This window comes from Morone saxatilis, unplaced genomic scaffold (assembly GCF_004916995.1).
Source record: "Morone saxatilis isolate NCDOM2014 unplaced genomic scaffold, NCSU_SB_2.0 Contig21, whole genome shotgun sequence".
Classification (NCBI taxonomy): domain Eukaryota; kingdom Metazoa; phylum Chordata; class Actinopteri; family Moronidae; genus Morone; species Morone saxatilis.
Window position 1 is genome coordinate 11,368,553 of NW_023339774.1, and position 14,346 is coordinate 11,382,898.

The window sequence follows — 14,346 nt, forward strand, 5'->3', positions numbered from 1 at the left end:
GGCCAAGTGACGAAACCTGATCTACCTTCACATGTAAGCTTCCCTTTACAAGTTCCTTTGATCTGAGCAATTACTAATGAACTTTACCATCGTCAACATTCCCAAACCCAAGACACTGAAACCCAACTCTTGAATCTCACTCTCTAATAGCGTCCCAACATCAGCTTCCTCAGTCCTCCCTCTATATGCTTTGTCCAAACACATTTACAACAACAGACAACAACTGGGACAACAGACAGCTGGGTTAAATAGTCAACTCTATGACTACTCTCCAAAACCATGGCTTACTCCTCTTATAATATCACCTTTTTTATACATAATGGCTACCAGGTTTTAAGGACCTCAGTCAAACCAAACTGCACTGTCTCTTAGTCACACCACCTAAAGACATCAAAAGAAAAAGTGTTTGATGCCACACAATGAGATATGGGAGACTGAAAGGGATCCCTCAGCCCGTCATACTCCTCTCCTCCTGCATCATGATCAACATGAAAATGTCCAAGCTGCCTGCTTCCCCCTTGACCATTCAAGCACCAAAACAAAAACAGAGGAAGAAAACAAAATGTACACGGGTGGACGTCAGTCCCGCAGCGAGGAGTGTGTGTCGTGTCGGTGGGCCCCCCCCTGTCAGCCCACAGGATGCAGTGCATTTTTGGGAGGGCTGCAGGTGGAAGACTCAGGCAGACGGGAAGGAAGGACCAGCCCCAGAGAAGCACACACGCACTCTCACAGACACTTTTAGTCTGTATATTCAGCCACAATGGACAGCAGCACCGTGATATCATCTGGCTTCCCACCTGCAGGACGAGACAAAAGAGTGTGAGAAACTGTGCAAAGTAGGCCTTTTCTTCCCTTAAGTGCAGGGATAGTTGTAGCTCACTGACACTGCATGCTGGGAGCATAACGTCATTTTTATTTAGCTTTGCTCTGGACAACGGGAGTCAAACTAAAGGTGTGAGTGCATTCCAGAGATAGCACTCAACTTTTCGATAAATATAGTTGTACATAAAATATTTTAACAGACAATGTTTATGCAGCTTAAACATATTTGCCATATGTATGCTCTTATTCATGAAGCCAAATTATAGGAATTATGAGTTAAAATTAAGGTTGGAGGCAGGAAAAAGAAGATAGAGAAAAAGCCCTTTGGTTGCACCGATTTTAATAACATCTGAATTACATATACTGTTTAATGCATAGTGTTTTAAAAGGACCAGCGTGTAGGACTTAGTGGCATCCAGCAGTGAAGGTGCAGATTGTAACTAACTAAACACGACCTCTGTTTGTATTTAACGACTTGGGAATGAGAACAGCTGTGGAGTGTGTTGTAGAAACTATGGTGGCTGCCAAACTCGCAAAAATTCAAAAGGTCCTATCTACAGCCAGTATCGGTTCCGTGCTACGGTAGAAACATGGCAGGCCACATGTAAAGTGACCTGTGGATAAAAGCGGATCATTCCAAAGTCACACCATTCCTATATTTAATTGATTATACACTAAGGAAAACATACCCAAGAATATTATATTCCATTTCTGCCAATAGATCCTCCTAAATCTTAGTACTTACCTCTTACATTCAGACCATTGTCACAGGCAAACTGTGCAAAAGGGGACATATAGTTGGGGTCGTAGGCCAGATCATGAGCTTGCTTTGCAATGCTCTGTGCCGTCTGCAGGACGCTGTCATAGTTTGTAGTCTGAAATGAGCGAAATTAAAAAGCATTAAAAAGGATTTATTTCTACACGTGTTCATGTTATAACTAGATACAGTATATGTGAAAGCATGAATAAGAAGAATCAGAAGTGACACCTTGAGTTTTTTCAGCTCCTGAAGAATCATGTAGTCTGGCATGTTGTCAAAGAGGCCGTCGCTTGCTGTCAGGATGATGTCACCGAGCTGCACGTCGAAGGAGGAGCTGTCAGCTGCTTCAGGGCTAGAGGGAATGGGGAGGGGGCACGGCAAGATAAGTCACAAGTGAAACAGGAGCATGCAGCGCCTGAGCTGCTGTAAACAGTTTCCAATATGGAATTAGGTAGGTCAGAAGTCACTGGATGACTGGTGGACGCGGTGTGGGTGTTTAATCTGACAGCTGACTTGGAGGCAGCCTGCCCTCGTGTCCTTGCCAAACCTAGAGAGGTCCTGTTGCTCGCTGGTGCCATACACAGGACTCAAGTTTATTTCCTGGGACCCATTAACCTTATGTTGGGCCTTGAGGGTTTTTTATTTTAAGGTGACACACCACAGAGTCGTAAATTGACTTAGGAGGATTTACTAGCTGAATTGCAAAATCTTAAACTTTATTTCCCACCAGAAGAACAGGATTAACCTAGTGCGGAAAAAGAATCCAAAAGCAGGACCTCAAGGCTGCTCCAAATGGATTACAAAGGGTTTATCCCTCATTAACCAGGCTCCCATTGTCAGAATAAAAAGGTGACACCTATCTGGCAAGCCTGTTTGCATGCATGAGCTTTGTGGGTCTTGTATTTTTCCAATATGTTCCCCATTAAGTAGTATTTCAAGCACATTTATGTACATGTATTTTATTAGGTTGTGATGATAACAAAGATTATGGCGGGTTCGCCTTTGAAACTGCTGAAATGTAAACCAAAACAAACTATAAACAGGATATGAGAGGATTATCGCCATGTGGGCGATAAAAGAAAAGATGATAAAGTAGTTACGGAGGCTATGCCAGGAGCGTGACGCCAAAGCAGGTCTCGTTTATCCTGCAAACACTGTCCGAAAGTTCCTACTGCAACTACGTTTGCTTGTAACATGAGACTAAACCCCCAAACGACTTTTTTCAGCTGAAAACCGATGTATATGGGTATTTAATAGTGTATTTATAGATTTGACAAAAACATTTACAAACGGCTGTGAATGTGCTTGTAATAATAGTTAATGTTCCTTTGGACTCAAAGACCCGGAGAATCTGACAGCAGCTGTTCCCGGCTGGTTAGCTCTTGACTACAAGCAGCTGTATTCCTGATACTCCGAGCGGTAGTCGGTCTGTGACTCTGGTCGGCGTTACCTCCCACATCACCCCACCTATGTTATTTTCTGCTGCATTTTTTTAAATTTGCAAAGAGGGAGGGAGCTAGAAGAATTCAAGGGGTTAGGTACACTACACAGGTAATTTGCTCCGTACAACGGCATGCACACACACAACTGTGGCACATTCAGAAGTAGCTTAGCAACAAAAGACAATTCAACTTTCATTTTTTTCTGATATACTTGTATTAAAGTGTGCAAAGCTACCAGTATTGCCACATTCCAGTATCCTCCAATTATTTTTTCAAATATGTATTCTTCACACACAGATGTAACACTGAGCTACTGACCTGTCACTAAGCACCACCCCTTCAGCTCCCGGAGGAGCGATGGACAATTGGAAGGGCGTGTTAAAATAATGCTGCTGTTCGTCTGAGCGATGAACCACCTCTCCTCCCCTAACGACCAGGAAGCCGGAGTCGCCAAGGTTACATGTGTGTAGCCGGTGACTCCGTCGATCCAGAACCACAATACAGGCCGTGCTGCTCCCTACAAAGCAGAGAAAAGTAAAACAACAATAAGATTATACATATATATGCACAGAGGATACAATCGGAAAAGAGAACAGTGGGAAAGAGGATAATGTCACAGAGGAGACTACCACAGGGAAAATTACAACATAGACTTTCCAGTTTGGACAGAAAAGAAAAGCACCTGTAGGGTAAATCTGTGTTTTACTTCTGAAGTAACAGGTAAAATGCTGCCCAACAAGTACATCAGTACACAGTACTTTGTGTGCACCCTCCTTGTGAATTTCATGCTTCCATAGTGGGTGAGTGAGTTCATTATGCAGTTCCCAAGTGGCCTCTCACCAAAAACAAGAGAAAACCAACCCAAGGGTCATGGGCCGTGCCTGTCCCAGTGACTGAGGCTTCATGTGCCAACAGTCCAGGTAACCTTGAGCAGGGAGCGCAAACCTCATCACAGCTTCCCAAAATAAAAGTAGGCCATTTGACAAACATCGTGACGAGGGGGAGGAGGTTAACATTTAGCGTCGGCGCTCGCTGTGGGTCAGGAAAACAGAGTCTCAGAAGAAATGTGACCTTGGTCACATGTTTGACATGTGCAAGCTTTTAAAATCTGTTCAACTCTCCTGCAGTGTCAGTTACAGATAGATTCTTGATCTTTTGGGGCTCTGGGATGAGGAAAAATGTTCACCCTGCATTTTTAGCCCCACAAGGTCACTGAGTCTCAACTTCCATGTGCTGGCATAACATAATACGGCTCGATTAAATTGGTTACCGCACAGTTATTACACCACTGAGTAGGATGCAGGTCTAAACCTAAATCAATAAAGAATACATTGTGCACAAAGATGTGCTGTTGTTTTATGTAACTGTCATTATCTGTCTTATGTACTATTTATGTATGTATTCCTCCAACCTTTCATGCTCCTTTGTGCCAGATTAGAAAAAGAAATTTCACATGCAAATGGAGACAAGTTACAGTAATATGTTCTGCATCTTACTAAGCAAGGCGACTACTTATAGTCTGACTCATCCTGCAGCTATGTTATTTATTTTTCAGAGTATGGCTATTCACATGGGAAGTATGACTCACTCCACCACTGACTGTGTGTGTACAATAATATGTGATCCGTGTGTAGTGTTGTCTCTGTGTGGACTCACCTAGCAGGGGAACTTTGTTCTGCAGAAGTTCATAATAGCCAGAGGTCAGAATACCCACTGGATTACTGGGAGTGAAGCGTCCCTCCTTCACCAGTCGCTCGCAGGTTCTCATTAAGGTGGCGGAGAACTGAGACGGGTCAACACCATAGTCCCGCCAACCACCTACACCATCTGCAACGCCTGATGGACAAAATGGGAATCATATTTTAATGTAGTTATTGTTGAAAAATCTGGTTCCGGCTTTCTGGATGTGAAGACTTGACTGCTGCTTTTATTTGGTTGATGTGAGAGTAAACAAAACAAGCAATCTTTTTACATTTAATAGAGCAAATGATTTGCCAATTAATCTGGAAAATAATAATAATAATAATAATAATAATAATAATAATAATAATAATAATACTACACACTGACAATGAATGAATGAAAACAACCTGCATTATTGAATTATTAATAATCACAGTTTCTGTCATCCCTTGAATCACTTGCTCTGAAATCATCAGTTTCATTGTGTTTGGTTTCCGGTTACAGAAACCCAGATGGTCCCAAACCACACAGCTGTCATAGTGGATAACCAATGACAGACTGAGCTGGAGAGAAATAAAAGTAATGTAAGTTAACTGAACTACAGAGATGATGCATCAGGATTCACCATATTGAATATCTGCTCAGTGCATAAAGTTAAAGAGCCATGGAGATGGAAAGAGCAACCAGTCCAAGTCTTTCACTCTTTTTTCATGTCTATGACTCTGTGAGCACAAGTTACTCCTCTAGTCCAGGTTCATGTTATAGTGTATACAAACAAACATCAATATTGAAACCAAATATTGTTCACACGCTTTCATTTTCTCTTTGTGGTGGAAGTCCCCTCAAATACCAAACTAAAATGACAAAATGGACCCTGGAAATCTCTTGAAACTTATTTTTAAATAACTGTCTTGATAATCACCCCTATATATGTATACTGTCAATGCAACCACCCCAGTGAACCTTTAAGAGGAGTTTACTCCACCACCTCTCCATGTCTGCCTCCTCTGTGTAAACACGTGAGGAGATCTTCATCCACAGAACTGGCTATTTTAATTTTAACTCATCACTATAATCATTTAAAACTGCACACTGCTTAAAAAAACTGTAAAAACACAGCGTGTGAGTGTCGACCAAAGCCGTGTGATGAGTGCTATCTGGCCGTGTTAACCTAACCCTGCTGTCAGCTGAGGACAAAGCAATCCCACTCAGCTGAGCTAGCAGGCTACTGTCGCTATTAGCAATATGGCTGCCTCCATGCTCAACCATTCTGACCTTTGCAAGACATTGTAATGTTAACTCTGAGAGGCTGCAACGGGGGCTTTTCCACTCCTGTCCACCTCGAGTGAAGCTTAACTACGTGTGCTAAGTTTATATGGTTAATATATTGCACTGGCAGCGCGTATTCTTCAGCTGGAGCTCATGTAGGTGAAAGGTCATTCGGTGTTTCACCTGAAAACAGCGACATTTAATCAGTTTACAGAGACAATGAGCTGCAGAAACACTACACACTGAGTCTGTGGGCATTACACAGGCTTCACTAAAGTCAACAGATAACAGAGGGGATGCACAGGGGAGAGAGGTGATGTCTGTTACAGGACGAGGTGTGTGTGTGGATGGGGGTTGTGTGTGTGTGTGTGTGTGGATGGGGGTTGTGTTTTCATCCGAGGGGGTCGCTGCACGTGTAGGGGGTTAACTACCTGAAGGTCACCCGAGCAAAGAGGGGGTCTAACATGCATGTGCAGGCAAGGTAACAGGGGGTTTAATAATGCCAAAGAGCTCACCCAACACATCGGCGGTCCTGTGCCGCGCAATGAAGCAGGCATCGTCTCCGTAGCACATCCCTTTCTTCAGGATCCCCTTGCGAAAGTCTTTGCCGAAGCCATAACTGGCGCTGATCAGGCTGTAGTCCCGACCGTCAGTCTGAGAGAGTCCGCCCAGGACAGCCCTGGCTACCAGTCTGCCATAAGACAGTACGGATAACATTCCCCAGCAAGGAGCAACCCCGTCTTGTTTTGAGCACACACCAACACACACACACAGTCTCTACCCGACCCGGGTCGCCTGTCTGTCAGGATACTTTAGTTGAATCCCGGCTGTCTCTCTTTTATCCGTCCATTCGTTCCGCACCGGTCCGCTTCCGTGTAAATAATGCTAACGCACACACAAACACCGTCCGTCCTGACTGGATTAAAATACACTTCTTGTTTTTTTTTTTTAATCTTATGTCTCAGGCGTGTATTTCATGAGCGCAGTTCCTCCGCTGGGCTCTCTCCTTCCCGACATGTTTGCTCTTGTGCTCAGCGACCGACCGACCGGACACGACGCAGCGAGCTGCGAGTACATACGGGTGTTTGACAGTTTACAATCCTGACGTCACGGCCCAACGACGCCGTCCAATCAGAGCGCGGCCCGCAGCCTCGTTCTGAGCGGCCGTTACCAGAGCAGCCCGGAAATCAGACACACTGAGCTGCGCATGCGCCGGGCTGGCAGTCTTTTTAAATGCCTTATAACCTGATCTATAATGTGGTATATTTGTGTGAATAACAGTGGTATTTTATAAGTTAACGAGGGTAAACCCAGTAAAACCTACCGAATAAGTCATATATATGTGACGTCTTTTTTTTTTTTTTTTTATTACCCCCTGTTACGTAGTAAAAGCTCAGGCTAGGATATGCTTAAATAAGTTAAAGTAAAACACACATGAAAATATAACACTTCTTGGTGTGTTTTGGCTTCACGGTGATCGCACGGAAGTCAAAGCAAAGTGTTCCCACCACAGACTCATAATAAACAGATTATTATTATTATTCCCTCCATGGTACCTGTCCTGCATCAAAATGAGGGCCTCCTCCATCTAAACCACCAGGGATGGGAATTACGGCGCATTTTAGTGATCCTGATCATTTGGCTCAGCTCAGAGTCTGCTGTTCGTCTCCCAAACTGCTCTTCATTTAGTACCACTTCTGGCTTTTATATTCAGACAAATTCAGCAATATTGTGACCTGTGATTGGTATGTGTGCACGTATGTCACTTGAACTATTCAGTGTAATTATGCTAAATTATAGTTCTAACTTCCAGAATAACATAATAATAATAATAATAATAACATAATGCATGGTTTAAACATCTTATACAATGTAAAACACGTGTGTGTGGAACATTTTATTTAAATTGAACTATGGTTCGTTGGATGTAACACTCACAAGTCGATTCAATTCACAATACAGAATTTTTAAAAACAAAATGAGATTGAAGACAAATGATAACAGATAACTGTAATATTAACCTTATTTCTCAGACAAAAATCTATGTGATATTATTTTTTGTTTTATCACATTATAGAAACATATTTTTTGTTATATTTATATATACATAATAATATATATTCATATTATATTTACATTTCTTTGTAAAAGTGAAACTTGATACCACGATTAATATCATGATTAATTTTTCATCTCACCGATTTGAATCTTCAAATATTTGTATCATGATATATCTTTACATTACTAATGTTGAGACGTTTCTGGATTGTATTTAACACCCTAATATTATTATTATTATTCCATCTTGTATTATTTTATGTAATTCCTCCACCAGCTCATAAAGCCGACTCATCCACGAACGACACACCCCGGAAACCTCCCACCTCGATCCCGACTACATAACGGAACCGACTGAGAGGACAACAACGCATTTCGTCGAGTTTCCATCTAAGAAACAGCTAAAGCGTCGCTTCACGGTAAGAAATAATGATGGTGTTATGTATATAAAGTGTTTGTGGGGTGATGAGAGAACTAAACCCTCTGTTATAATATGATTTGATGTCAGTGGGGGTGTTTAAGCGGACGAGCAGGATGATGATGATGATGATGATGGCCACTCAGTTTAGAAATAAACAAAAAATACGTCTTTCCTCGTTCACTCATTGTGGTTACATTATTATTTAATCATTAATTTTTAGGTTAACCTAATGAGAATAATGCTCGGCTGGAATATCTTTGACACTTAGCTTTAGCTTTGCTGCTTCATGCCCTGTAGACTGCTATACACGGGTAGCTAGGATAATGTTGTTGCTCATGTTGTTCAATTATTCCATGAAATTGTGACACTGTGCTCCTTTTTGCACGCCATCCTGACAGGATGGAAAAAGGGGCAGGGGATGCAAAGTTCGTTTTTATAATGTTTGATTGTTTTATGATCCTGGAACACTTTTGTCTTCAGGGCCACGATGGGGAGGTTGTGTGAGATTGCGCGTGTGTCCCTCCTTGTTGTGTTTCTCCTGAACACTGAATCGACATGGGCCAAAAGAGGCAGCAGCAGCAGTGGCAAGAAAACCTCATCTACCAACAGCAGGGGCAGCTCGACAAATTCAAAACCCAGCCCTCAGAGTCCCAATCGAAACAGCAATCCATACCCTGCTGGTGGAAGTTACCCTTATCCAGGAGCTGGCAACTCCAAACCAGGAGGATATCCCAGACAAAACCCACCAAGTTATCCAGGAGCCGGTAGTAATCCCAACAATAATCCTGCTAGAGCCAATCCTGCAGGTTATCCAAACCAAAACCCTGCTGGAGGCTATCCTGCTGGAGGCGGATACCCGGCCGCTGGAGGCTATCCTGCTGGAGGCGGATACCCGGCCGCTGGAGGCAATCCTGCTGGAGGCAGATACCCAGCAGGTGGTGGATACCCAGCCGCAGGAGGCAATCCTGCTGGTGGATACCCAGCCGGTGGTGGATACCCAGCCGCTGGTGGATACCCAGCCGGTGGTGGATACCCAGCCGGTGGTGGATACCCGGCTGCAGGAGGCAATCCCGCTGGAGGCAGATACCCAGCCGCAGGTGGCTACCCTAACCAGTATCCAGGCAGAGGTGGCACCAACCAGGGAGGATACCCTAACCAGTACCCTGCTGCTGGCGGCTATCCTAATCAGTATCCTGCAGGAGGTGGTTACCCAGTCAGAGGAGGAAATACAGGGCAGGGTTGGGGTCAGCCTGGTGTAAATCAAGGGGGTTACCCTGGTGGTTACCCCAACTGGAACCCGAACAATAAGATCCTCAGTCCCAGATATGGCGGAGGAGGCTATGGATACGGTAGTCAGGGGATGGGAGGGTCTCCTTTCTCTCGTTCTGTGCAGAACATGGGATACCAGCCCAAGTCTACAGGGTTTGCCAAAAAAGCCATGCTGGCAGCAGGCGTTGGTGCTGTGGCCGGAATGGCCGTTGGATATGGACTGGGACGGTTCCCTCGACCACATTTCAATTTCCGCAACCCCGAGGAAGAGCAGTACTACAACAACTACATGTACCAACGTTACGGCACCAAGTCCACAGATGAAAAAGACTTTGGCCGTGACTACGTCTATAAGCCTCCGCCTCGGGCAGAGTCCTACGAGACCTTCATGGGTCGCTGCATGAATAGGACTGACGTTCTTAAAGACAGCAGCTCTCCCACTACCAAAGGTCAGGGTGGAGGTGATGAGGATAACGACACCGTCAGCATCGAGGAGATCGGATACCCCGCCCTAATTGAGCAAATGAAGTCCAGGCGCTGTGTTGAGCAGTACATGGACTACTCTTCCCGCTTCCTACAGGAGCGAAAAGCCGAGAAACAGTCCAGCCAACCAAACATCGAGCACAGTCGCAGCAGCCCTCTGAGCTACGGGGTGACTCAGCTTTTCACTTCCCTCTCCATGCTACTGTCCAGCATGCTCCTTCTCCAGTAAGAACTATTAGCGTTCCTCTCACTACACCCCAAAGGGATTTTTACTTCCTCCACTATATCTGCACGTCAACATGCTACTAATGTACATCAACTCCAACCACGGCTGTATACCTGAAAGCTCTTTGCGTCATATTTAGTCAATCATTATGTTATATAGTGTATATAGTAACTAAAGCAGTTGATTTTAAGAGGCAGCAGTCTCTTTAAAATATTACAGTGAGATCTACTGTTTTGTGTTGAACAAGTTGCACTTTTTTCTTTTTCTGTTAATTGTTCCAAGAATTTATTTTGCACCTTTGTACTCAACATTTTCAAACAGTGAAAACAGAACAGAGATTCAGGGTATTTAAGTTTAGTTTTGGACGACAATTTATTATGACAATAGATCTGCTACTGTGTAAAATAGGAATGTGACATTAAGAGTTATATACATGTACAAAAACATATAATATTAACATTATATTATTAATTCAACCTCCTCAGTATGGGACAATTCAATTGACTGATGTTCAGCTGGTTACCTTATTGTTAATCAAAAGGACATTTTATTTTAATCAAATATAAGTAAAAGAGCATTTAAGACTAGGTTTCCCAGTTAAATTTGTATACTTATAAATCGTAAATTGACTGAAATTTATTTAAAGAAATTTTATTTTGACCCTTTAAAAAAGTGGGCTTTCAGAGCAGACTTTACTCTCACTTTTAGTGCAAGTTATTTGTGAAAAATGAGAGATAAATCTTGTACTCCCTATATGATGATGGCCCAGACGAGACCATGTAATGGTCTCAAGATGAGGAGTGTGCATGTTTTGGTACAAACACTTGGCCTAAAGCTGTAGTATTTTCTGTAAACAAGCATTAAGTCATGACATTGGTGGCTTAGTATTCCACAATAGTTAAACACTTAATAAAACAAGTACAGGATTGTCATACTTCCTTCTCAGGTATGTGATACTAACACTATTTGTTAGCTGCCTGTAAAATCCTGGATTGCATGTAATAGCCCTTTAACGGTAAGAGGGGGCATCAGTAAACGTGTGTCCTTTTGATGTGCAGCAAATGTCGTCATTAGTGGTGTCGTGGTGTCGCTACCTTGCCTGCAGCTGCTGAGAACAATAAGTGCATTTGTTGACAATAGCGCCTGATGCTTTTAGTCTGTGTAGTGCTCGCTTGGTGAAAGCTGGGATTTACTTGAGGTTATGAACCAATGAAGTCCCGAACAATGCAAGACTCTCGTACTAAACCTTTGCATCTCAGCACTAACCCCTGCTTTATTTCTGTACCTTACCTTACACCTCACACACAGTCTCTTAATGTCACATCTATCATCAGCCTGACTTATGGCTAAAGGTTGCCTGGGAACAGTGGGATGATTTTTATTTCCCCATACCTTGTGTCAAACCTTGGATTCTCCTTTATGTTTTGCCATGTTCAAGTGACGCTCTAACTTCCCGGACTTTCCAGCCATATTTTTAAGGCTTTTCCCTGGTCAGCACATCTCTGTGTTGTCCCCCCATCACTTGGATCTTCCTCTTGCACAGATAGTTATAGGTCAGATGTCAGTGGGTCTGTAATTATCTGTGTTTGCTTTTCCTGAACTCTAGCCTCCCCTGGCTGTCATGGTGTGTATCTCCAGGAATGAAACAATGTTCTCCTTTTTTCCTTTTTAAAGTCAGTTTAATGGACTTTTAACTCTCAATAGGTTTGTGGAGTTATGTATAGTGAAGTTTATCTGTCTGTGTGATTGTTTTTCTTTTACTACTCCGGCTTGTTTTCTTTTTTATCTTACTGGTTTGTAACTTTGCACTTTGTAACTGTGTTTTGAAAAATGCTACATGAGTTAAGTTTGCAGGCTGTCTGATACTATTTAGGGGTTTTCACTCATGTTAAAACTTTTTCATTTCACTACTGGTGTATTGAACTGAGTGTTAAGTCCACAGAACAATGTTTAGTGTGTAATAACTTTAAAGTTACTGAACTGTCCAGATACTCCACACATTGTACAGTGTATCAGGAAGTGATTTTTTGTAGTGACTGCCCCTTTTACTTTCTCCTTATCCATGTTCATACTCCACCCAGGGTTTTTCCTGTTCCTGTTCTGTTCATTCTGGCAGAATGTTTTCAGTTGATTTTAAAAATTACACGTTCACAATTTCATACAATTTAGGGTGTAGAATATCTTTAAAGTGCACTTATGTCCCTTTAGGATTAGATATTCTGGAAATGTGTCATTGAGCTCATATTAGGATAGACATCTGTGTCAATATTCTTCTTTGGACCTGCAATTGTAAACACTTTCTGATCAAATAATATGACTAACAAGTTTTGTCATGGATGTTTCTGTGTTAAATAAAATAAGTAACAAAATAATGGTTTCTCTGTGTAAATGATATCATTTCACAAACACTCACATATTCCTGTTCAGTCTCTTTTAGAGGACATTTGGACAATTGTTGGTTTGTTCAGTGTCACTCGTACGGCTTAAAACATTAAATTACCAGTTATATGTTGCATAGAACTTTATTTTATTGCTTTTTGCAACTTTAGATCTATATTGTGACTAAAAAAAAGTCAAAACTATAGATGCAACGGTTACTTGATCAGAAAAGCTGAATTCATTTGAAATTAATAATTTTAAAGTCATTTTTGACAAATTCTTATATTTGATGATTCCTCAAATGGCAGTTTGTATTTGTGGTACATTATAGTAAATTGAATATTTTGGGGGTTTGGTGATTTCCACTTGTATTCACAGGCCTTTTTCACAGTTTTCTAATATTTTATAGACCATTATAAAACATTATTAATCACTAGATATATTAATCTATTGATGAATCTATAAAACCACACATAGTTTATCATATTACCATTTTGAAGGTATAAACACCCTATATTAAACAATAAAGGACAGGAAGGATAACTTATTGAAAGGAGCTTTTATTTCATTTGATATGATGCTTGATCTCTTTTTCTGGGATCAGATATCAAATGTCTCTTATCCAGACTGCTATAAGGAAAGACACCACATGTCCAAGGGTGAGAAAGATGTTAGTCATGGGAGCCGGGGCAGCTGCATTAACAAAGGCTCTCCAGAGAGACTGGTTGCGAAACCCTTGGCGTTCGTTGTAATAAAGCCCTCGATCTTGTTCAGAGGAAGCTGTCTTGTGTCCGTGGTGACTCCCAGATCCGTGCTTTGACCTACCGAGGAACCCCAGCCCGTACCCAGTGCCCGTGCCGCCCAGCACCCCGGCTGCTGCTGCTCCAGCCCACTTCAGGCCCTGCTTGGAGAGGCCTTGGCTTTTGGAGGGAGACTCTTTGCTGCCGTCACCTTTTCCTTTACCCCTGAAGCCGCGCTTACTGTATGCATACTGTGCACCTGGGCACAGAGCTGCCACAAGCAACAGGCAAACCCACAGTGAGAGAAGCTTCTGCTTGCCAGCCATGACTGCAGACCTGTACCCTGCAAAAACACATCTACATGTATAAATAATAGTGGCAGGGGAAAGCCTGATGGAGAATAACCTGAACACACACAAGCAGATTATATTAAAATGATATTGCTCTTATTATTCTTGCATGGTACACTTAGTCATTTGAGAGGCAAACTGAGAGAGGTCTGTAAAGTCTGTTGGCAGTCGTTCAAATTGGCATTAAAGCTTTTGATTTTGCTCACTGAACATTCAAAGTCACATGCTCACCAGCACTAACACTAACACAACAGACATCCAGAACTATCCACATGCTCTGTCAACACTGGGATTAGCTGGGCATTATGTGTGTGATGCATATTTCTCCCTTTCATGATGCATTTGTTTTTCCTGGCTCTGATAAGCAGCATATATCACACCATACATCTCCATAGTGTGTTACAAAACATATTCATAATGTACATATGCAACTATATGTATCAT

General features: G+C 42.4%; 3 protein-coding genes across 4 annotated transcripts; 1 reads left to right on the plus strand and 2 right to left on the minus strand.

Annotated features, from left to right (window-relative positions):
* Window positions 1-6: 6 nt before the first annotated feature.
* Window positions 7-7,048, minus strand: LOC118332520 (protein phosphatase PTC7 homolog). Its single transcript, XM_035667854.1, has 6 exons — window positions 6,492-7,048; window positions 4,681-4,860; window positions 3,343-3,541; window positions 1,811-1,934; window positions 1,568-1,697; window positions 7-797 (listed from the first exon to the last, which is right to left on the minus strand). Exons 1-6 carry the CDS (start codon window positions 6,691-6,693, stop codon window positions 739-741), a joined length of 894 nt encoding a protein of 297 aa, XP_035523747.1. The 5' UTR covers window positions 6,694-7,048; the 3' UTR covers window positions 7-738.
* Window positions 7,049-8,340: 1,292 nt separating this feature from the next.
* Window positions 8,341-12,802, plus strand: prnpb (prion protein b). Of its 2 annotated transcripts, XM_035667777.1 has the most exons (3): window positions 8,341-8,453; window positions 8,936-9,288; window positions 9,325-12,802. In XM_035667777.1, exons 2-3 carry the CDS (start codon window positions 8,943-8,945, stop codon window positions 10,434-10,436), a joined length of 1,458 nt encoding a protein of 485 aa, XP_035523670.1. In that variant the 5' UTR covers window positions 8,341-8,453; window positions 8,936-8,942; the 3' UTR covers window positions 10,437-12,802. The 2 variants fall into 2 exon arrangements, with proteins under 2 accessions (XP_035523670.1, XP_035523668.1); XM_035667775.1 differs by having other exon boundaries at window positions 8,936-12,802.
* Window positions 12,803-13,419: 617 nt separating this feature from the next.
* Window positions 13,420-14,214, minus strand: sprn2 (shadow of prion protein 2). Its single transcript, XM_035668311.1, has one exon. It carries the CDS (start codon window positions 13,876-13,878, stop codon window positions 13,420-13,422), a length of 459 nt encoding a protein of 152 aa, XP_035524204.1. The 5' UTR covers window positions 13,879-14,214.
* Between the last annotated feature and the right edge of the window lie 132 nt (window positions 14,215-14,346).